At 34.3% G+C, this 23,718-nt stretch overlaps 1 protein-coding gene, 1 long non-coding RNA gene and 3 pseudogenes across 2 annotated transcripts; 1 reads left to right on the top strand and 4 right to left on the bottom strand.

Annotated features, from left to right (window-relative positions):
• Window positions 1-300: 300 nt before the first annotated feature.
• LOC132297667 (U2 spliceosomal RNA) lies at window positions 301-441 on the bottom strand (annotated as a pseudogene).
• Window positions 442-991: 550 nt separating this feature from the next.
• On the bottom strand, window positions 992-1,132 carry LOC132297659 (U2 spliceosomal RNA; annotated as a pseudogene).
• A 1,161-nt stretch (window positions 1,133-2,293) lies between these two features.
• On the bottom strand, window positions 2,294-2,434 carry LOC132297649 (U2 spliceosomal RNA; annotated as a pseudogene).
• Window positions 2,435-15,631: 13,197 nt separating this feature from the next.
• On the top strand, window positions 15,632-18,090 carry LOC132293716 (uncharacterized). The gene is made up of 2 exons (XR_009477903.1): window positions 15,632-16,089; window positions 17,593-18,090. It is a non-coding gene; the product is annotated as an uncharacterized LOC132293716 (long non-coding RNA).
• Window positions 18,091-18,493: 403 nt separating this feature from the next.
• On the bottom strand, window positions 18,494-20,753 carry LOC132293715 (expansin-A15-like). The gene is made up of 4 exons (XM_059791308.1): window positions 20,579-20,753; window positions 20,327-20,456; window positions 19,940-20,252; window positions 18,494-19,244 (listed from the first exon to the last, which is right to left on the bottom strand). The coding sequence occupies exons 2-4, from the start codon at window positions 20,451-20,453 to the stop codon at window positions 18,941-18,943; spliced, it is 744 nt and encodes a 247-aa protein (XP_059647291.1). The 5' UTR covers window positions 20,454-20,456; window positions 20,579-20,753; the 3' UTR covers window positions 18,494-18,940.
• Window positions 20,754-23,718: the final 2,965 nt, after the last annotated feature.

Genomic DNA, 23,718 nt, shown 5'->3' with positions numbered 1-23,718 from the left:
TGTGGCTTACAGCAATAAACTCACAACACATTTACATTAAGGATTTTATATAATTAAAAATATGAAAATTGACAAATAATTTAATATGTGGACCATTTGGTCAAGCACAATTGATTATAGATTGAATTTTAATTTTATTAAGTAATTTTGAGTTTTATAGAATTTATATCGTGGGATATAATAATTAATGAGAGTTCTTTATTGTGAATTAAACTTTTTTTATATTTTGTTAATTTGAATTAATTTGAATTTTATTAAGTAATTTTGAGTTTTATAAAATTTATATAAATTAATAAATAAATATTGAAACTTTTTGCACAAAGGTCGAGAAAGTAGTACTATACTTGATCTTAGCCAAAAGACCAAGAAATGTTAGCCAAAAGGCTGACCCAAAAAAATTTAGTACTACACTTGATCTTAGCCAAAAGGCCGAGAATGTGTGATTATATTTCTTTAGCTCTATAGTTTTATAAGAGGTTTTCACGTATTCATTTTTACTTAAAACCAATGCGGGACTTTGTAATTTGAATTAAACTCTTTTTATATTTTGTTAATTTGAATTAATTTTAATTTTATTGGGTAATTTTATGTTTTATAGAATTTATATCAATTAATAAATAAATACTGAAATACTAAAACACTGAAACATACGTTTGACGTATTAATTTTGCTTTCCAACATATCATTTTTAGTGTGGCTTACAGCAATAAACTCACGACTGATTTATATCAAGAATTTTATTAAATTAAAAATATGAAAATTGACAAATAATTTAATATATGGATCATTTGGTCAAGCACAATTGATTATAGATTGAATTTAATTTTATTAGGTAATTTTGAGTTTTATAGAATTTATATCGTGGGATATAATAATTAATGAGAGCTCTTTATTGTAAATTAAACACTTTTTATATTTTGTTAATTTGAATTAATTTGAATTTTATTAGGTAATTTTGAGTTTTATAGAATTTATATCAATTAATAAATAAATATTGAAACTTTTTGCACAAAGGTCGAGAAACTAGTACTATAATTGATCTTAGTCAAAAGATTAAGAATTGTTAGCCAAAAGGCTGACCCAAAAAATTTTAGTATTACACTTGATCTTAGCCAAAAGGCCGAGAAGGTGTGATTATTATTTCTTTAACTCTATAGTTTTATAAGAGGCTTCTATGTATTCCTTTTTACTTAAAACCAATGTGGGACTTAATTTGAATTAAACTCTTTTTACATTTTGTTAATTTGAATTAATTTTAATTTTATTGGGTAATTTAATATTTTATAGAATTTATATCAATTAATAAATAAATACTGAAACACTTTGCTCATTGTATCAAGGATTTTATTAAATTAAAATTATGAAAATTGACAAATAATTTAATATATGGACCATTTGGTCAAGCACAATTGATTATAGATTGAATTTTAATTTTATTAGCTAATTTTGAGTTTTATATAATTTATATCGTGGGATATAATAATTAATGAGAGTTCTTTATTGTGAATTAAACTCTTTTTATATTTTGTTAATTTGAATTAATTTGAATTTTATTAGGTAATTTTGAGTTTTATGGAATTTATATCAATTAATAAATAAATATTGAAATTTTTTGCACAAAGGTCGAGAAAGTAGTACTATACTTGATCTTAACTAAAAGACCAAGAAATGATAGCCAAAAGGCTGACCCAAAAAAAATTAGTATTACACTTGATCTTAGCCAAAAGGCCGAGAAGGTGTGATTATTATTTCTTTCGCTTTATAGTTTTATAAGAGGTTTTCATGTAATCCTTTTTACTTAAAACTAATGGGGGACTTTGTAATTTGAATTAAATTCTTTTTATATTTTGTTAATTTGAATGAATTTTAATTTTATTGGGTAATTTTATGTTTTATAGAATTTATATCAATTAATAAATAAATACTGAAATACTAAAACACTAAAACACACGTTTGATGTATTAATTTTGCTTTCCAACATATCTTTTTTAGTGTGGCTTACAGTAATAAACTCATGACTCATTTACATCAATGATTTTATTAAATTAAAAATATGAAAATTGACAAATAATTTAATATATGGACCATTTGGTCAAGCACAATTGATTATAAATTGAATTTTAATTTTATTAGGTAATTTTGTGTTTTATAGAATTTATATCGTGTGATATAATAATTAATGAGAGCTATTTATTATGAATTAAACACTTTTTTATATTTTGTTAATTTGAATTAATTTGAATTTTATTAGGTAATTTTGAGTTTTATAGAATTTATATCAATTAATAAATAAATATTGAAACTCTTTGCACAAAGGTCGAGAAAGTAGTACTATATTTGATCTTAGTCAAAAGACTAAGAAAGGTTAGCCAAAAGGCTGAGTCAAAAAAATTTTGTACTACACTTGATCTTAGCCAAAAGGCCTAGAAGGTGTGATTATTATTTCTTTAACTCTATAGTTTTATAAGATGTTTTCATGTATTCCTTTTTACTTAAAACCAATGTGGGACTTTGTAATTTGAATTAAACTCTTTTTATATTTTGTTAATTTGAATTGATTTTAATTTTATTGAGTAATTTTATGTTTTATAGAATTTATATCAATTAATAAATAAATACTGAAATACTGAAACACTAAAACACTTTACACATTTAATAATAGTATAGATATAGATAAAAACTCTTTTATATGAATTAATAAATATTTTTTTATATTAATAATTCTTGCTTAATTAGATTACCTTTTATTAAAAACTCATAATAAAAGGTAATTTGTGGTAGAGTTTTAGAAAAATTATTTTATTTTATATATGAATTAAAAAAGATTTTTTATATTAATAATTATTATCTAATTAGATTTTCTTTTATTAAAAAACTCATATTAAATAAATAAATAGGTAATTTGTGTTAGAGTTTAATAGAAATTCTTTTAAAAACTCTTTTTTATATCAATTAATAAATATTTTTTATATTAATAATTCTTGTCTAATTAGATTTCCTTTTATTAAAAAAACTCATAATAAATATATAAATAGGTAATTTGTGTTAGTTTTTATAGAAATTCTTTTAAAACCTCTTTTTATATCAATTAATAAATATTTTTTTATATTAATAATACTTGTCTAATTAGATTTCCTTTTATTAAAAAACTCATAATAAATAGATAATTTGTATTAGAGTTTTATAGAAACTCTTTAAATATATCTTTGTCTAATGTGATAGAGTTTTTTTTTTTTTAATAAATAGATAAATAGGTTAATTTGAATTTTATTAGGTAGATTGGAGAGTTTTATAGAGTTTTAGTTTTTTTTTTTTTTTTTTTTTTTTTTTTAATAAAAAAAACTCTTTTCATATCAATTAATAAATATTTTTTTTTATATAAATTAATAAATACTGAAACTCTTTGGCAGAACTTTTGCATTTTACTTAGGAATTCTGAATTTTTAGAATTCTGAATTTCTGTACCCCTTCCTCTTTCCTACATGTCTCTATTTATAGGTTTCTTGGATTAATAGGATGATGACATGTGTCCTCTCCTGATAATGACATAATCATAACGGGGCCGAGCTGGTTGTATTGTGATAATTATGCATAAAAAATAATTATTCTTTTTATATCAATTAATAAACATTTTATTGTCATTGATTTAAGTAATAAATACTGAAATACTGAAACTCTTTGCACATTTAATAATAGTATAGATAAATATAGGCACACGTAAAGAGAGGGAGATGCATATGTCTGGGATATATATGTTGAACATTGCCAATCATTCAAATTCTAAATCAATGGAAAGAGACGTGATAGATGAAGCAGTCTTGATGACAAGAGATGATCCTTTTGTGGTCAATGTGAAGCCACGGACCGAACACCTGGGCATAATGATCAATTAAATGAATCTTTTTTAGTATGGTGCCTGGTACTCATTTATTTTATTTTATTATTTTTTTTCCCTAAATTACTCGTTTTGCCCTTATAGGCTTAGCCTTTGTGTCGCTAGAACAACGGATGGCCATGCTCTCGATTTGGGTTCACCAAAACAAGTAATTGGGTCTCAATCTGAAATTAAATTCGGTCGTGAGTATGAAGACGGAAAGGGGGTGTGTTGCCGCTGAGGTTAGGGTTCCGACCAAGAGTATGTGCATAGGCCGACAGGAGTAGTGTGGTACTGTTTGGGTTTCACTCTCTCTAATTGAGGCTTCAAATACTCTGTTTCATTTAAACCCGCTTCTGAATTTGTTGATCGTCTCTATATTCATGTGACCCATTGCTGAATTAATTGTTTCTTCTCCTCGGAAAATTCTTCAATTCTCTGGACACATTGTGATGGATGAATTACATTCCAAATATAGATATGTGTGTGTGTGTGTGTGTGTGTAGATAGAGGGAGCCATAGAGAGATTTAGGTCGGCAATATATTATTTTTTTATTTATTTATTTTACTAGAATGACATGAAAAAGCTGCCGAATACATCTATATGTATATATATATATATATATATATATATATATATGCGTATGTGCATATAGAACATAAGGGCATGTTTGGGAATAAAAGTAAGTTAAAGAGAGGCTGGGGTGCAAGAAGGATAATAGAGTTTTTTCATGCTTTTAAAGGGCATTATAGTCATTAAATTAGATATTGTGGATTTAACGGTGAGATTCCACCGGAGCATCGTGTAATACCCCTAATTTTAAAAAGGATATTCCTGGTATTTAATGGTATTTAATTTATTATTTAAGTGCATTTTATTTGATTATGTGTCATTATTTTTTTTATTAGGTGCTTAATTGTTTTATTTTGTGGTGATTTAATTTATTTCTTTTGTGGTGATTTAATTTATTTAAATGATATTTATTTTTAGTTATTTGATTGGAATTACTTGTTAGTGTTTTAATTATTTAAGTGACATTAATGGTTTAAGTGTAATTGGTTTAGTTATTTGATTGAAATTACTTGTTAGTGTTTTAATTATTTAATTGGCATTAATGGTTTAAGTGTAATTGGTTTAATTATTCTATGTGTGTCTTATTTTATGTGTGTCTTATTTGGTTTAATTGGGTTTATTAATTATTATTTTGTTCAATTAGATTATTTGTTAAGTATTTAATAGTGAATAGGGTAATTAGGTAAATACATCTAATTAGGGTTTTAATTACAGTATAAATTAGGGTTTTATATTATAGCCGTCGTAGTACGTTAATTGGATGGGCCGGTTAGGATTGTGAGTTGGACTTAAATGAACCTAGGGTTTAGGAAAACTCTATAAGTATAAGGTAGACGTCTGTGTTGGGTTTTTTTAAACAAAGCACACGTTTTATGGAAGTGGAGAAGGAAAAATGCAGTTTTTCACATTCTGCCAAGATTTGATCAAAACTCCGACCCGCTTCGTCCGTGGTCCGATTGACCTGAATTTTGGAGGAGAGGTTCACGACTCAGTGACGCACAATCTGAACGGTGGAGATCAGAGTTTGACCTCGGGAACAGTGATTCGTACTCGTGAACAGTAACTGGGTCGCACAGGTTTTTTCCATTCTGCCCAGATTTCATCAAACATCCGATCCTTCTTTGTCCGTGGTCCGATCGAGCTGAAATTTGGAGGATAGGTTCATGACTCAGTGTCGCACAATCTGAACGGTGGAGATCAGATTTTGAGTTCAAGAATAGTGTTTCGTACCCGTGAACAGTAACCGAGTTTTGGAACTCGCCGGGATTTTTAAGAAGACGACGTTGAAACTTTGAACAAAAGTTTCTGAGGCATGATTCTATCCATACTCTTTCCCTTAGGCTTCATACTCTTTGCACTCTTAAATGATTTCAGGATTAATGAAGATTAAACCAAACTAAAATGATATCTGTTTTGCTATGAAACTGGTAGTTACAGTAGTGTTGTATGCTTGTTCAACCTAGACTAAGCATGTTTGTGGATGCATTGTGGTTCTGTGGTTCACGTTTTTCCTTACCACTGCTAGTATAAATTATTGGAAGGATGGGTCTAGATGATAGCTATCTTAACTTCTGTAATAGCAACTGTTGGAACTTAAATACTAGGAGGATTTGAGTTTAACACTAGATCGGTTTTGTGGAACACTATAATTTGAGCATGTCTACATACATACTGTGAATATTGTTTTGATGCTTACATTATCACAGTTAATATCAACTGTGGAGGTTAGGATTTTGTGATACATACCCTACATATCTGTATGTCATTTGTAAGGTGTTAAATGGAAGTTTTAATTAATTCTGTCTTTATATCAGACTAAAGGGAACAACTTAAATTGGGTATGTATATGTTGTTGTTGTGACCCTGTTTATCAATGCTTATTTTATCACTGCTAACATTGAATGTTGGATGTTGGAATTTAGTTGATATATACTTGATTTATTGGTATTATTGACTACTGGAGGATTGGAAAGTAGGCACCGGTATGGGACGGTGGCATACTAAGGATGGGTTTGGTTTTTAAAACAATACCATTACCCACCTATTTGGAATAAGGATGGGATTAACTAAAAGTTAAGTCCTGTGGATTTGTATTGTCATGGCAACTACTTGTTGAGCGGCAATACCAGGGATTTTGGATGGATTTTATATATGTACTGTTATGGTGCCTCGGTATGAGCTTGAGCCTCAGGACCGATGGCTAGGGAGCGTATATGCATCGGGATGTGTAGCTGGCTACGATGGTTGGAGGTGTACCCTGTTTAGGTATAGGTACATATGCCCACTTCGTGTGCGTTTTAACATGTTCCCTCTATTCAGGTTGAGACCGGCCTGCAGTCCAGTGAGAGTCCTTTAGTGTGACTATATATATATATTTACGGACTATTAGCTATTGTTGAATTGTTTAGGATGTACATGCGTATCGGGCCTCTATTTGGATTGTAGTAGTATAGAACTTGCGCATGGGCCTGACCCACTTCTATTTTTTAGGTACACGACAGTTCCAGGCTTAGACGTGTTCGTGCTGAGTAGAGGTCTCTATTCACTCTTCCGACGATGTAGGGCTCTCTCTATAGTTTTATTTCTGGACGTTTATTACAGTTGTTCTATCTTCCGTTTGGATGTTTAATAGGGGTCCACTAGAGATGGATTCCCAAGTTGTAAACTGATGGAGTTTTGGAGTTTGGGTTTGATGGATTTTAATAATTATAATATTTTGCGGATTCTATTTTTAGTTCCTTCCAGCTTTAATTTCATTTCTTAATTTATTTTGTATTCCGTGTTCATTATAAAATATTAATTGTTTGATATTCCCTCGGGTTTGGGCCTGGGCCTGATCAACCCGTGTCTCGGATCCGAGGGGTATCTCACATCGCCGGAAGGAGTCATCTGCAACAAAAATGTATAGTTCAGGGAGTTTCTTTCAACTTTTGTAGTTCAGGAAGGTTTGTTGCAAATTTGTCAATAGTTCAGGTGGATTTTTTGCATTTAACCCTTATATATTGCCTACTCATTGCTTTAAAGCAAGATGGCAAGGGTGAATGATTTAACCTAGCGGGACATCGGGCTAGTAAACAAATTCTTGAAAAGACTTGAGCTTAACTTGTTAAAAAAAATTCAAATGAACAGTGCTCAAACAGATATGCAGTGATTGATTTCTGGATCGGTGAAATTAAATTTTAATTTCAAACACTTTTCTGTCTAACATTTAGCTTGGCTGCATAAAGAATGGCAAAAATTTTCACCTCGGCAGAGTCCGACCCGTCTCATCCTGTTTGAGACGATTTTAAAAAACCGATTATGTAAACGAGGACGGAAATATGGGCTGCCCCATTACTATCCCTAATGGCACGTCAATCCACTAAAATTTGATCATTTTATAAAATAGCACTGATACTTTGTGCAGAATACTCTCTTTTTAATTGCTTGAAAGAAAATGGAGATTTCTTAATCAGTGTTGCTGAAATTCTCTGGAAGGGTGCTATCACTTAATAAGAAAATGACCCTAAGTCCAAGTGCCTCTGTAAATTAGCTCATTGGCTTGGACTTATCTTTTTTTTTTTTTTTGGACTCTATCCTTTTTAGAGAATTGAGATTTGAGACAAAGACATGCTTAATACATATACTACTTTCATCTCATAATAGTTGTCAATTTCTAAAACTTTGACTCACTACCATTTTTTATTTTTGAATTATTTGATATCATTTTTAGTCAATTTCATTTATATACTTACATACTACCTATATCCCATACTAAAGGTCTATTTCGGTAATTTTGAAAATTTTTTATAGTGGACAATTGGTATGGGGTTGGGACCTTGACAAGCCCCCTGATAGCAATGGGATGCTGTCAGCGTGCACTGAGGTGCCCAGTGGCAGTTTCGTAAATATGGCGAAAAAGTGAAGCTTGGAGTTTTGGCTCGGGATCTTTATGGGAGGTACCTTAAGTCCATAGAAGATGGTTGGCGTAGACGGCATTCGATTTGGATGTCGTGCACTTTGAGACATTTATATGTGGGTGCAGATTAGTGGGTTTGATACGGGCTAAGTTCACAAGGTTGGCTCAGATGTTGCTTGAAGCATGTACCACACAAGTCATGGATGTGTGGCATAGTCAAGTCAGGGACATGGGCATAAGGCAGTGGGCGTAGGCAAGGCTTAGTGTGCAAGGTTGGCTCAGGGGACTCAGACATGGCTCATGGTTACAAAAGATGGCTAAGTGGGCTCAGGTGGTTCGGGGAAGTTACACTTCCCACTAAGTGGGCTTAGTTGGTTGGGGGGAAGTTACTAACACTTCCCAGTAAGTGGGTTTAGTTAGTTGGGGGAAGTTACACTTCCCACTAAGTGGGCTCAGTTGGTTGGGGGAAGTTACTAACACTTCTCACTCGTGTGCATATATTATGGGGAGTGGAGGTGTGCTGAGTAACTTCCCATGCATGTGGTATAGATCTGAGGGGACAATACATAGGTGGTTAAAGTCAGTTTTCTTCCACTATGCTGATATATAGAAGGTGGCAGATAATGTGTAACTTCCTGTGGACAAGGCGTGCCAACAAGTTAGTAGTTAGACTTGTCAACTATATATGTAGTTTTGGCACACTTAATGAGTGTCAACATGGCCCTAGGTTGATGGGGTGTCATCCACCACTTTAGTGGGTAGTTGTGGGTGGATGGGGGTGTCATCCACCACTTTAGTGGGCAGTTATGGGCGATTTTGAGAGTTTGCCTATATATTGCTAATGTGGGTTCTGTAGAGAGGGCAGGTTGAGAGTAAGACACAGAGTTGTGTTGTGAGACACTCTTGTATGCTTCTGCAAGTTGAGGCATTTCCTTGTATTGTTTTATGAATAATAGTAAAAGGTTAGAAGCCTTGTACTTCTGTAAATTCGTGGGTGTTATTGTCTTTACATTCTTACAACTATACTTGTGTGTGAGAGTGTTTTACTTGCTGTGTGTTTTAGGCAGCAAGTGTGAGTTGGCTGAGCTAAGTTAGAAATTCAGAGAAAAGTTGTTCATATTTCTGGCTTAATACCATCACAGGGCATTAGATTCGTGTTCAGAATTTACCCCTGTGACAATTGGTATCAGAGCCTAGAGTTGGGTTCATCATGGCCGGTGGTAATGCTATAGAAGCTCTTAGAGATCATGTGACTTGTTTAGAGGCCTTGGTGGGTGCTCCACAATCTGACAATGCTGCTGCCTTGACGGAGCAGATGGAATTGTTTGCAGTTGAGTTGCAGAAAATACGATCAATGCTTGAAGAGTTTGTGGGGGAGATAAACTCAAAGATGCAGATTATGAATGATGGTATGATGTCCATGGCAGACCTCTTCAAAGAACATATGAAGGATTTGGAGGGCGAGGTGGCTCTGTTGAAGAGGGCCATGTACAATTAGACTGTTGTGGGAGAGAAGCCATCATATTCCAAAATCAAAATTCCAGAACCAAAGTCATTCGGGGGCAAGAGGAGTGCCAAAGATCTGGAGAATTTCTTGTGGGATATGGAGCAATATTTTCTAGCAACCCACATTCCAGATAATGACAAGGTAACTATTACCAGTATATATTTGTCTGGTGATACTAAATTGTGGTGGCGAACTCTGGTGGAAGACGAGTTACGTCCCAAAATTACTTTATTTGCAGAGCTAAAGAAATAACTGAAGGAGCAGTTTCTTCCAACAAATTCTTGCTGGGTGGCTCAGGAGTCATTGAGGAGACTCATGCATACGGGTACAGTGCATGAATATGTAAAAGAGTTCACATTTTTGATACTGGATATCAAAGATATGTCCGAGGGGGACAAATTGTTTAATTTTATAGCAGGCTTGCAATCATAGGCACAAATCGAGTTAAGGAGGAGCGGTGTGATCGACCTCTCTTCTGTTATAGTTGTAGCAGACAGCTTGGTGAACTTGTAGATTGAAAAGTCTGACTCTACTATCGCTAGCAAACTGAAGAAGAAGGGCAAGTTCGGTGACAAGCCCAAGAGGTATGGTGTTGCTGAGGAAGAGAAAGACAAAGGTAAGTCAGAGGTGACGTTCATCCAGCAGAGGCCAAAGCTGGACAGTGGTTGCTTCATTTGCAATGGTCCACACAGGGTAAGGGATTGTCCTAAGAAGGAGAAGGTGAATGCTATGGTTGCTGAAGAAGCCAATGGAAGAGATTCAGACTCGGATGAGGGTAATGTTCGGGTCAATCCTCTTGTCATGCAGTCATGATAGGTGCAGGTGGGCGCGTGGCTTCAAGGGAAAGCTATACCGAGATGCTCACTAAGTTTATTGCCAAGGTTGGTAATGGTGAGTTCCCTCTTTATTTGTTTTTCTGATTTGGGTTGCTGGTTGTGAGGACAGAATCCAAAGGTGTTCAGAATTCATATTATGAATTGAAGCGGAGGTTGGGGTTTATGTCATTATTTAAGTGTAGCAGTGGAGTTGTTGCAGTGTTAATATTCAGTATTCGGGTTGGTCGGGGCTAACATGCTAAGTTGCAGGCATAGACTTGTGACACTTTGTGATTGCTTCAAAGAGGACGTTGAAATTCTTAAGTGGGGGAGGTTTGTTACGGGGTCGGGACCTTGACAAGCCCCCTAACGGTCATGGGATGCTGTCAGCGTGCACTGGTGTTGCCCAGTGGCATTTTCGTAAATATAGAAAAAGTGAAGCTTGGAGTTTTGGCTTGGGATCTTTGTGGGAGATACCTTGAGTCCATAGAAGATGGTTGGCGCAGACGACACTCGATTTGGATGTCGTGCACTTTGAGACATTTATATGTGGGTGCAAATTAGTGGGCTTGGTACGGGCTAAGTTCACAAGGTTGGCTCAGATGTTGCTTAAAGCATGTACCACACAAGTCATGGACGTGTGACATAGTCAAGTCAGGGACATGGGCACAAGGCAGTGGACGTAGGCAAGGCTCAGCGTGTAAGGTTGGCTCAGGGGACTCAGACATGGCTTATGGTTACAAAAGATGGCTAAGTGGACTCATGTGGTTGGGGAAAGTTACACTTCCCACTAAGTGGGCTTAGTTGGTTGGGGGAAGTTACACTTCCCACTAAGTGGGCTTAGTTGGTTGGGGGGAAGTTACTAACACTTCCCAGTAAATGGACTCAGTTGGTTGGGGGAAGTTACACTTCCCACTAAGTGGGCTCAGTTAGTTGGGGGAAGTTACTAACACTTCCCACTCGTGTGCATATATTATGGAGAGTGGGCGTGTGCTGAGTAACTTCCTATGCATGTGGCATAGATCTGAGGGGACAACACACAGGTGGTTAGAGTCGGTTTTCTTCCACTATGCTGATATATAGAAGGTGGCAGATAATGTGTAACTTCCTGTGGCCAAGTGGCATGAGCAAAACGTGCCAACAAGCTAGTAGTTGGGCTTGTCAACTACATATGTAGTGTTGGCACACTTAGTGGGTGCCAACATGACCCTAGGTGGATGGGGGTGTCATCCACCACTTTAGTGGGCGGTTTTGAGAGTTTGCCTATATATTGCTAATGTGGGTTCTGTAGAGAGGGCATATTGAGAGTGAGACACAGAGTTGTGTTATGAGAGACTCTTATATACTTCTGCAGGTTGAGGCCTTTCCTTGTACTGTTTTATGAATAATAGTAAAAGGTTGGAAGCCTTGTGCTTCTGTAAATTCGTGGGTGTTATTTTCTTTACATTCTTGCAACTATACTTGTGTGTGAGAGTGTTTTATTTGTTGTGTGTTTTAGGCAGCAAGTGTGAGTTGACTGAGTTAAGTTAGAAATTCGGAGAAAAGTTGTTCATATTTTTGGTTTAGTGCCATCACAGGGCACTAAATTCGTGTTCAGAATTTACCCCTGTGACAACAATTAATATGAGACGAATGGAGTAATATATAATAATGATATTTTTTGAACTTCCCTTGACACTCCGCATTGTTTTTAAAAAAAGTCATGCACTTCACTTTTAAGGAAATATTGTCATTTGGTATATTAAAAGTTCAAGTAGTGCAATTGGTGTGTATCACCTAGGTTATTTTTTTTTTTTTGGAAACAAACAAACACATGGTATATATTTTATTATTATTAATTTTATTGTATTTTCTTTTTTGACCAACTTAATTGATGTATAACAAAACATTTTTTGTATGTCCTATATCATCAATTTTTCATTTTTCAATGAAGAACTCTTGCATGACACGTCATACACCTAGTACCGCAATCAATGACATAGCCGAAATCTTCCGTTTAAATCATTTTTACAAATTGAGATATTAAAGGTTTTCTATAGAAGTATTTATTATTATTATTATTATTATTATTTTGGGCAATAGTTGAGTTGAGATATTAGAGGAAATTAAAAAAATGTTAGTCAATACGGGTGGATTAGTTGTATAGTGATGAAAATCCGACATGCAACTTGTAGAACAAATTTAAAATCTGAATCAAGAGAACTGTTGGTTTCTTTTACATGCCATGAACTCTCATATATATATATATATATATATATATATATATTTAATTGACTAAATTGTGCTAATTTACAAATAACGAGGATACTCCTTTGGTTGTGTTTCCTCTGTTGTTTTTCTTTTATTGATGTTTTTTTTTGGATTGTTTGTCCGAAAAAAAAAACAAAAAAAAAAAAAACTTACATTAGCAGCTGAAGGATTTAAATGTAGCATTCCAATATATCCACCTAATACAATCTGGACCTTGCCTAATCAGAAATTTGATTCCAAACATCAAAAAGTCTCTTGAGCCATAAAATCGGGTTTATTAATCCTGTGAAATAGCACTAAGTCTCCTTCTTTTTGTTGGGGGGAGAAATTACTAGTAGAATAAGAAAATAACTATTGAGCCCAATTCTTAAGATATCTCAACATTCAAGTTAGTGTTTTTGATATTTGTTTTTGGTAATTTTGTATGTATTTTTAATTATTTTGAATGAAGTCAAGTTTGAAATTATTTCAATTTAGTCATTGGTTTATGGATTCAATTCAAACTCATGAATAGCTAATGAATGAACTCTAGCTCAGTTCGACTTGATTATGAGCTCATCAAATAAATTTTGATAATTTGAAATTAATTTAATGTAATTTTATTATATTTTATTTTCATCAGTATATATAAGTAAAAAACCTACAAGTTCAAAATATTAGAAAGCCTACTATTATTCAAGTTGGGCTTGCGTAGAGAACTTCTATTTATTACTTATATGAATAAAAACAACTTATAATCTGAATCCAATTCATTGGGCCTAGCCTTGTGGTAACGGGCCTTCTTGTTTCATTTTTGGGCTTTCTGAGCCTGTATTATTTTGGTCCATGTACAGGTACATCAAACATTATTCTTCTTCTTCTTCAAAAAAAAAATATTGTGTTTACAATCACCCAATTTATTTTTTTCTATCTTTTAAGTGTGAATACAAACAATTAATACCTCCAAAGTCAAGTCATGCCCTTATCTCTTGACATTAGATCTAAAATTGCTGTCTCCTGCTAACTAAATTTGAAAATTTCAAGGAAGTGAATCCGCATTTTCTTTTCTTTAACAACCGAAAAAAAAATTCACTTTTTCCCCTCATAACAATTGTATTATCTCTATAATTCAGTTAGTTTACACTGATATTTTTCTGAATCTATTAAACGAACCATGATTTAAACCTAAGCTAAACCCTACAAAAAATCGATTGGATTAAGGTTTCGTTGGATATAGGCTCGCGTGCAATTTACATCCCTATGATATCGATATAGTGTGTGTAATCCCCTATGGTTTGTTTATCTCCCCTATGTTTTAAAAATAGTACGAATTAGTACATTTTGGGCATTGACAGCTATTGATCGGTACCGGAGCTACAAAGAGACTAAAATAACCCTCTATTTATGATTTAAAAAAAATAATAATATAACATAAAATGTGAAAAGACTAAAATAACCCTCTATCAATACTCCATCTCTATTATCTCGTTCTCAACTCTTTCTCAACTCTGATTTTGCCCCCCCCCGCCCCCCTCTCTAACTGCACACTCCAAAACCACACAAGAATAAGAAGTTCAAAACCCATATATCTATCTGTCTGCAAGAATCAAAAGCTCAAAGCCAATTAGGAAAAAAAAGTTCAAAACCTATTACCTATCAAAACCCATATCGGCATTCATTTCAGATTGTTTAAAAAATTAAAACCCTTATCTTTCAGTTTCTATTTCAGATTGTTCAAAAAATCAAAACCCATATCTTTCAGTTTCCATCGCCCACTGTTCCAATTCGGGTTTGCCGTTTGCAAGCTTCCGCCACTGTCTTACAACTCTCAAGCCCCCCCCCCCTCTCTCTCTCTCTCTGTGCAACTGCTAACTTGTATGTGTGGGTTTTGTTTTAATTTTTTTTTTTTCTAAATCAACTAGTCAAGGTCTATAATTCTTGTTTTGCAAACTAAATCGTATTTGGTGAAATTTTTTATGATCTTTTTTTATATAATTTGTTTTAGGGCAAATCATTTCAGCCTCCCCAATCGCCTCCATCTCTATTCTCGTTCTCAACTCTGAACTTACCCTCTCTCTCTCTGTAACTGCAAACTACAAAATTTACAAGAATCAGAAGTTCAAAACCCATATATATACCATATACAAATATGGATAATGCTTAATTACTCACCGGTGAATAGCTTCACCCTACTTACCCCTTGTGTGTTCCAATAACAATTTACCACATCAGTTTTAATAATAAAATAATTCACATCCTCCTATATTTTCTCGAATCAACCATTGAATAAACGTGGTTTATTTTTTTTTATTAAATCTGACGTGGTAAATTATTATTGAAACACACAAGAGTGAGTAGAGTGAAGTTACTTACCGGTAAGTAGCTAAGCATTATCCTGCAAATATATATATATATATATATATATATATATATATTTCGGAATAAAGGGTTTAAAATAATCACGTGCCATTATTGAAACACACAAGAGTGAGTAGAGTGAAGTTACTTACCGGTAAGTAGTTAAGCATTATCCTGCAAATATATATATATATATTTAGGAATAAAGGGTTTAAAATAATCACGTGCCATGCACATCATCAACTGGCGTCCAAATCTCCCCGAAATAATTACCGGAGGTGGCTTAATTGCACATTTTTATATCTAGTAGTAATTTATATAAATAAATCTAATTAAAGAGGCTAAGTCGCACAAATTTGTGTTTTTTAGACTTTCCCCTTAATATAAAAAGAGCGACAACCCTAGAGATATTACACACTACTTGATCTTATCCGAGCGGTGATGGATTTGTGGAGGCGGGGATGAGAGAGAGTCACCCACCGCCTTTTACAGGGTGGCCGATGGCGGCTACGCTCTTTAACCACCACTTACGCCTCCCCATCTTACACTGCGATGAAGACTGCCCGCAGTCATAGCCCTCCTTAATTTCATTGATTCATCGAATCAATGAATTGGGCGATGATGGCCAAGCGGGCTATTCCCATCCAACTCAAAAAAACTCACAATTTCGATTCTTTTTGTTTGATATTTTTATTTATTATTTTTTTGATTAATACACTTCTAGTGTTTGTATAAGTTATGATGCAGATAACATTCAAATAAAAAAATCTCGGAAGCATTCTCAAAAATCAGAATGAATAGTATGTGGTTCGGTCTCAGAACTTTGTTAGAAGGGTTAGTCTCTACTTACTCTTCATTGATATGCTCTACAATCTAAGCTTCTTTTATTTATTTTGTTTTACTTTTTTTTTTTTTTTGGGGGGGGGGGGGGGGGGGGGTGTTAATGATTCAAATAACATTATGTGATGCAAAACCCCTCTCAGTGCATGATTTTATATGTAAGTAAACATCCATAAAAAAATAACAGGAAGCAAATCATCTAAGGGGGACTAGTAAACATCCATAAAAAAATAACAGGAAGCAAATCATGTAAGGGGGACTAGTAATTATATATAGATATGGATATAATTATACACACATGCCCTAACTCTATATTACAAAAAGTAAGCTTGCAGCAAATCATTCAATTGTATAACAATTAACAAGACTAACCCGTTAAGATCATAAGACCTACATATGTGTGTGTAATTATGTGGGTACTTAGAACTTTCTTTAGAGTTGATACTCGTTGATTGATTTGATCCGAAGACTACTAAGTTACCCTTCTAGGTCTTAGAACCTTCTTTAGGGTTGGTGTTATTTATACTCTTGATTGGTTTGCTCTGAAGACCACTAAGTTGTCCTGCAAGTTCGGTTTCGGTAAATTAGAGTTAGGGCAGGATGTGGTATCTGTGTATGTATGTGCATGTTATAATTATACATATTTTCTTGGTACTTTCTTAAGGGTTGGCAACTTGTATATAAATTCATGCACTCACAGTAGGGAAGTCATTTGTTGTTTAAGTTGGTTTTATACAATAACTCTATTGGGTGTTCAGAGCTTAAGTGTTTCTGTGAATTAGTCACTTATTTGTATATGTTGAATGTATGTATAAGATTTATATCAATTTAAATCTCAATATGCATAACCTTTCATAATGTCAACCATGCAATTTGCACAACATATATAAAAACCCTTGTTACCTGGTGTAGTCTACTATTCTCTTGATTAATTCTCAGGATATTGGGAGATGACAAAATTCTGTTAGGAGGATATGCAGATATGAGATTCCTGGAGTGGTTGGTTCAATTTTTTAGTTACTCTAGTTAATTCTTATGGTACATATTTACTGATTCATGGCATTGACTTCCTACGCATCTACCCCTTAATCCTGAGTACGTTGTCCCAAATTAAGGTTTTCACTACTGCTGATCTATCTGGGACTTCTTGGCCTGCATCTACCCCTTATTCCCGAGTACTGTGTTACGCTGTCCCAAATTAAGGTGTCTTCACTACTGCTGATCTATGTGGGACTTCTTGGCCTATGGTTGAATGTTATGTTTCAACTTTCAACTACTTAATGTATGCTTGAATGTTATGTTTCAACTTTCAAGGACTTAACTTATATGTAAGTAAATTAATCGCTTTCAGCTTTATTTCTATGATTAATTCAATTTGCATCATTATTCATTGTTGATCTGGATTCAAACTTTAACTGGCAATTTCACTGGAAGTATGTCAATTTTGGAATTGGTTTATGTAGATATAATTGCCAAGATATGACCTTTTTTCTGCAGATAATTACATGATACCATCTGAGTCATATGACCATGGCATGCCTTTGGATGGTCAAAGGCAGATGATCAGTTCATTGGTGGTTGAAGTTCATAACTATCTTCTCAAACAAATGCAGCCCAGAAGAGTTGCTTGCTCATTTTAGAAGACTCACACGTGCGCATGGCAAGTTTTGGCCTTCTAGAACTTTCCTTGATTTGTTTTTCAAATAGTATTGATATGCTTCAAGTTGAGTTAGGCTATGACGATGCATGTTCCTGGATTACATCCAATGAGAAATCCTCTACCTTCTTCTGGAATCCAATTTACTGTGTTTTAGATACTCATTTGAAGTCTTCTTGTTACTATGGAAGAATGAGAAGCAATTACTCTGAAAATATGTCACTGGAAGTGCAAGTTTCATATAGTTAGAAAATTTGATATCACAATGTAATGTGGAAAAGAAGTCATTTGGTTTTAAAATGCACTCTTAGCTATGCTTGGGGGAATTATTATTGGAATTCACATCTTTCAATTTGAACTAATTTTTCTTCAATGGTTCTAACCTTATGTACTAAAAATCACTCACATTATATGATTTAATAAATTGCCTATTCATAGGTTTAAAAAGGAGGTAAGGGTGTTTTAGGGATATTATAACTTAAAATAGTCATCTGCAACCCACTTCTTCTTAAAGGTCTAAGATGTCATTTTCTGACAGATAAAAGACATTAAGCCCTTCTTTGCAACATTGTTTCAAACAATAGTGGTGTTATTTGCACAAAATGTAGATATTAGGGGTGTTTTTTTTTTCAATTTGTCATGCTTTACCATTCAATGCATTCATGTAAAACAGCAGCAGAATATACACAAATAATTAATTATAATAAATAAAGATTGAAGGATAAATCTTTGCTCAAAACATATCAATAACAAATTTTTTCATTAAAAGATTTTCCGACATAAAAGAAAACAGTCTTCAATCTCCTCTTTAACAATGAATTACCCTTTAAATTCGCTGTAGGTCTGACAGAGACCCTCTTCACAAACCACACCAACCCTTCAATGGTGTGCGTGTGATTTAGCTAAATACTAAAGGCACAACAACAATCACATACACACCCAAAAGGGACAAAAAGGAGTACAAAAGATGGTCCAAACCATCCAACCAGGGCCATTTTAAAAGTGCCCATCTTGATGTAACAGTAGTCACTATATTACACACACTACTAATACACTATATCTTACATATACCATATGTAATTAGTTGAAGAGGCTAGAAAGGGCTGATAATATTAAAAGTTGTGTTTGTAAGTGACTTTTGAAATTTGTTTTGGTTAGTTTTAGATAAGCACATGAATGAGTTAGAACTCAGAACTGTCCACCAGTGAAGGTTTGGCCGAAACCCCAGTTTGTAGGAGCCGCGTTGGTGGAGGTTATGGAGCTTCCATCACTTGTTGTGACCTTGAAAGAGAGGGATTGACCATTAAGGTAGGTGTTGCTTTGCCAGTTTTGGCCCCAATTGCGAGACATTTGTTGCCAACCAGTTTTAGAGCCTTTGATGGAGACAGAGACAACATCACCAGCACCACCAACATTGGTTACGAGGACAAGATTGAAGTATGAGTGGCCATTGATTGTGAATCTGATTCCACTACTCTTCCTACACGCAACTCTGCAAGTTGAAAAATGGAACAAATAAAATTCAGATTTGAATTGAAGGATTTAACCCAGCTGAACATCGGGGCTGGTAAACAAGTCCTAGAAAAGACTCGAGCTTAACTCGTTAGTTTAATGACCGAATACAAAAAAAAATTCAAATGAACAGAGCGCAAACTGTTCATGAACAACTTGATTCGTTTGTAGCTGTATAAAAGTCGAGTTAAGAGTAGAGGGGGGGTTAAGTTGAGGCTTTTGTTGGCAAACCATGAAAAACGTTGTTAAGTATATATATTGGAGTTGGAATTTGTGAACTTTTGAGGCAGCAAAAAGAAAAGGTTTTGACTATAGTGTTTCCTAGCTGAGAGGCAATTACTATGAAAATCTTGAAAGTTGAAAATGAGTGTCTATGAGGAAGTTTTAGATGTTTAGATGATTAAAGAGCAGTATAATATAGAATTTGGGAAAATGTTGAGAGAGAGAGAGAGAGGAGAGATCTTGACTAAGGTCTTTATAGTATATAGTGAAACCTTGGGAAATTGTTACATTGGAGTTGGGTTTTAGAACTTCGAGGAGCCCAAAAGAGAGCTAGGGAGGTTATGGCCAATTGATTTACTAATTGAGAAGCACTGAAAAATATGTTGACCAGCTACTGGGAAAATATGGTGATAGAAACATAGCTACTTAGACAAAGAGGGCACATATGCTTACCTTCTATACTGAACTGGGACTATCCCTGCTTTATACTGGGCTATGTGTTGAAAAATTGGCTGAGAAAGATCAAAGTGCTTCAGAGGAGGATTGCACCACCCTCCTGCATTGTTGGGCAGAGCACTGTTTGGAGGGCAGAAGTTTGTCGCTGTAACCACGATCGACCCGGAGAGACACCACTTGCCATCATTGACGCATTTGATCTCAAAACAAGCTCCACAAGTCAGCCCACTATTGAAAAGGGCAGTACTAAGTGCAGCTGTGTTTGTCCCATAACCTTGGCTGTAGAGATTTCCATATCCACAAGCTCCTCCTATAAAAATCCAATGTTATGACAATGATTTTTAGAAAAAGAGAACAAAAAGGAAAGAGGGTTGTGGTTCTCACCCATTGTACCAGATGCATCACTGCCTCCATAGAATGTAGCATGGGCATTGGACCACTGGCCACCAATGCCATGAACTCTTTTCAACATGGCTAGAGAAAGTACCAAGAAAAAACCAAGAAAATCCATTTCCTACAGATCAAAGAAAACCATTTTGAGAAATCAATGATTCAATTCAAAGGTCGATAGAGTAACAAAATCACAAGAAAGCTGGGCAGTGAAGCGTAAAAGAGAATCAAAGAGTTTCTACTTACAGTGGCTGAAGTCTGACCCTCTGACACTAACTTGGACTAGAGCAGAGGAAAAGAAGGTAAGGAAGACATGGGGGAATGAGACTGTATTTATAGAAGTGAAGTGAGTGGAGGTATGGAGGTACAATTAAATAAATGACTGAGATTTGGACTTCAGAAAAGTCATTAAGTCACCATCTTATAACTTGTAAAATGTTCAAGAAAGCATAACGTCACATGCTTTTGAAAATTAAATTAAAGACGAGCCAAAAACAATAACCACGAAACTAAACATATAATATGAAAAAGAAAAAAAATTCAAATTAGGTCTTAGCTCATCACTTAGCTCAGCCACAAAGCCTCACCCTTCAGCTAGACTTCTTATTCTGTTTAGAATTGCAGAATATGTTCTGTTAAATTATATATTTAAAAATTTAAAAAAGTCATAAGCATAAGGTCTCAAAAATGTTAGAATAAGCATTTATCAAGAAGACCTTATTGTAGTATTGTCATCAACAAAGCACATTCTTGTGCTGCAATAAGAATAGAATCAGATAGGGTCTTCGTCAACTGCAATATATACCAGAGTGCATTGAACATCTAATTCTGGTGTACTTTTACTAACAATCAATATAACAAATTTATGGGTACTTGGTCAATTAGGGTAAACAAAATTAATCACCACACTACCCTGCTGGATCTCATCGGTCCGAGGGATTGACTATTTGAGCAAGCAGCATATTTTAGTGTTTATGAAGGAAAGAATTTAATGCAATCATCTTAAATGATTTCGTAGGAGATAGTTTAATGCAACCATTGTAGAACAAACACTAGGAATTTGATGCCCAGACCATGCACATGGGATGGTGGTGGAACAAATAGCATTGACATTTAGTACCAAATGGCAGTCCACTTGGGAATTCATTCTCTCTCTCTCTCTCTATATATATATATATATTATACATTAGTGAAAGAACAATCCCCATTAAGAAACTAGATTAACAAGCAAGCTTCTCTGCAGAAAATTCATGATCTGGAAAAAAATTATGATCCGATGGAAGTGCTACGCATGTGGCAAACCGACCACTTACGAAAAGATTTATGATCATGTACTAACATCTTTGCATCAATCTAATTTCGTTTTTTTTTTTTTTTTTGATCTTTCTTTTCTTTTCTTTTTATCAATCTTAGCTGTGTCCACCTGACCATTCTTTATAATAACATGCTGCAACCCCTCTAAAGAGGGGCATAGTTTCTTATCTTTACAGCTTATCTGAACTGGGATAACAAGAGGAGTAATTATTAAGTTGATTAGTTCAGTGAGCATAATAATGAATTGTAAAGATGCTATGACCTTGTGAATATATTCTTTTTAGATTACTGGAATTATCTAAATGGTTTGTTTTTGTGCTTTGAACTGATTAATTACTTAAATTTCCTAAAAAATTGCACTACCAATATTGTGAGAATTCTATATTACCTACTTTTTTGATTCATCAATGGACATGAATATTCTTCTGGACACTCCAAAAGTTTCAACAGGTTCTGAGGCTCAGATACTTGAATTTAGAACAACTATTGCCAATAATTAAACTGTCAGGTATGCTTCTCTCATTTGATGACATTAAAGTTCTTTTTTATGCTTTTGCTTTGTTCATCTTCTTTTTTTCTTTCTGAGTATTGGATAAGGTTTTCTGTTGGGTAGACTATATTTAATTTCATATTAATCTTGAATTATATAAAAAAATACTAAAGATAATGTCAAAAAGACAGAAAAAAAAAAGAAAAAAAGAAAAAAAGAAAAAAGCCAAACAGACGCTATATTTGTGATATCAACTAGTATGAGTATGACAAATTGCTAAGCCACAAAACTGGTTGTTGCACTGAAGATTATAACCGCTCAACTTCGACCCAATGCACTATCTAATTATTTATTGGTTAGGTTGCTTCATGTCCAAAAATGTAACTTCATTTTATTTTTTTGTCCACAATGGTGGCGTCAGATCTCTTAGAGCAACTCATAATCTGTTATGGGACATATGCAATCCTCCGTCCCACTTGCACCGAACAATTATCGAAAAATTCTCAGGATTTTTAAGTGTTGAAAAGCCTATGCACAGAAAAGATTTTAAGTTTGGGATTTTTAATCATCAAAACTTAGAAAGCTGTAAGGATTTTATGCTTTTTGATCATTAATTTATTTGGTTCCAACAATATTCAGAACATAAAAGCTCCCTTTTGGCCTCAAAGAAAGTGATAACCCACAAAAGAACTGTGGTGTAAAAGAAGTCATATTACAATTGAAAGCAATGCTCAACTCTAAAATAACAAGTTGCACATGGGATCACATGGCCAGTTGTGAATAGTTATCCTATTGCAACAGGATAAAAAAGAAAAAGCGTATTTGCCTAAGTGAATAGCCTCTGTGCATTCAATTTGCCTCTACAATATATTTATCCTAGATACAAAACTCGTCATGATTGTTGTGAATCATGAAGAAATAGTAGAACCACATGCATGCTTGTAGCAACCATTAGCTTTGCAGTACCGACTGCAGTATCGTGTAAAGTCACTGTGGACTCAAACGAATATCGGTGTTAATTGGCTAAGCTAACCGTATCGAACTTTTGAAAAAGAGTTATAAACCGGCCGATATAGCAAATCATGCCACCAGTTCAAATTATGGGATCCGCGAATACAGCGAATCATGCCACCCGCTCAAATTATGGGAAGCTCTTGGTATCGGCTACGGTATCGTTCACGGTCACTGTGGACTCGATCGAATATCGATGTAAATTGACTGAACTAATCAGTTCATAGAGATATGTAACCGTTTCGAACTCTTAAAATAGAGTTATGAACCGACCGATACAGCGAACCATGCCACTAGCTCAAATTATGGGATCCGTCAATACAGCTAACCATGCCACCAACTCAAATTATGGAAAGCTCTTGCATTAGCCACATGAGAGAGTTGGGGTCAGCATGCTTATTTTTTTGCCTTGGGCACATCACCACATGAACAAATTATGCAATAATGGGAATCCTAGAAATAGTGGCATGCATGCATTAAAATGGATATGCACCACAGAAGTAGCATATATACAGGCGAGTCTCATTTATAACATCAAGTTTGAGAGTGCAAAGCGCATAAGTGAGCGTAA

The sequence above is a fragment of the Cornus florida genome, unplaced genomic scaffold (assembly GCF_030987335.1).
Source record: "Cornus florida cultivar Cherokee Brave unplaced genomic scaffold, ASM3098733v1 CherokeeBrave_3.0.0_Hap2_Chr02, whole genome shotgun sequence".
Classification (NCBI taxonomy): domain Eukaryota; kingdom Viridiplantae; phylum Streptophyta; class Magnoliopsida; order Cornales; family Cornaceae; genus Cornus; species Cornus florida.
The sequence above is the reverse complement of the archived record's forward strand: the minus strand, read 5'-3'. Positions and strand labels throughout refer to the sequence as shown.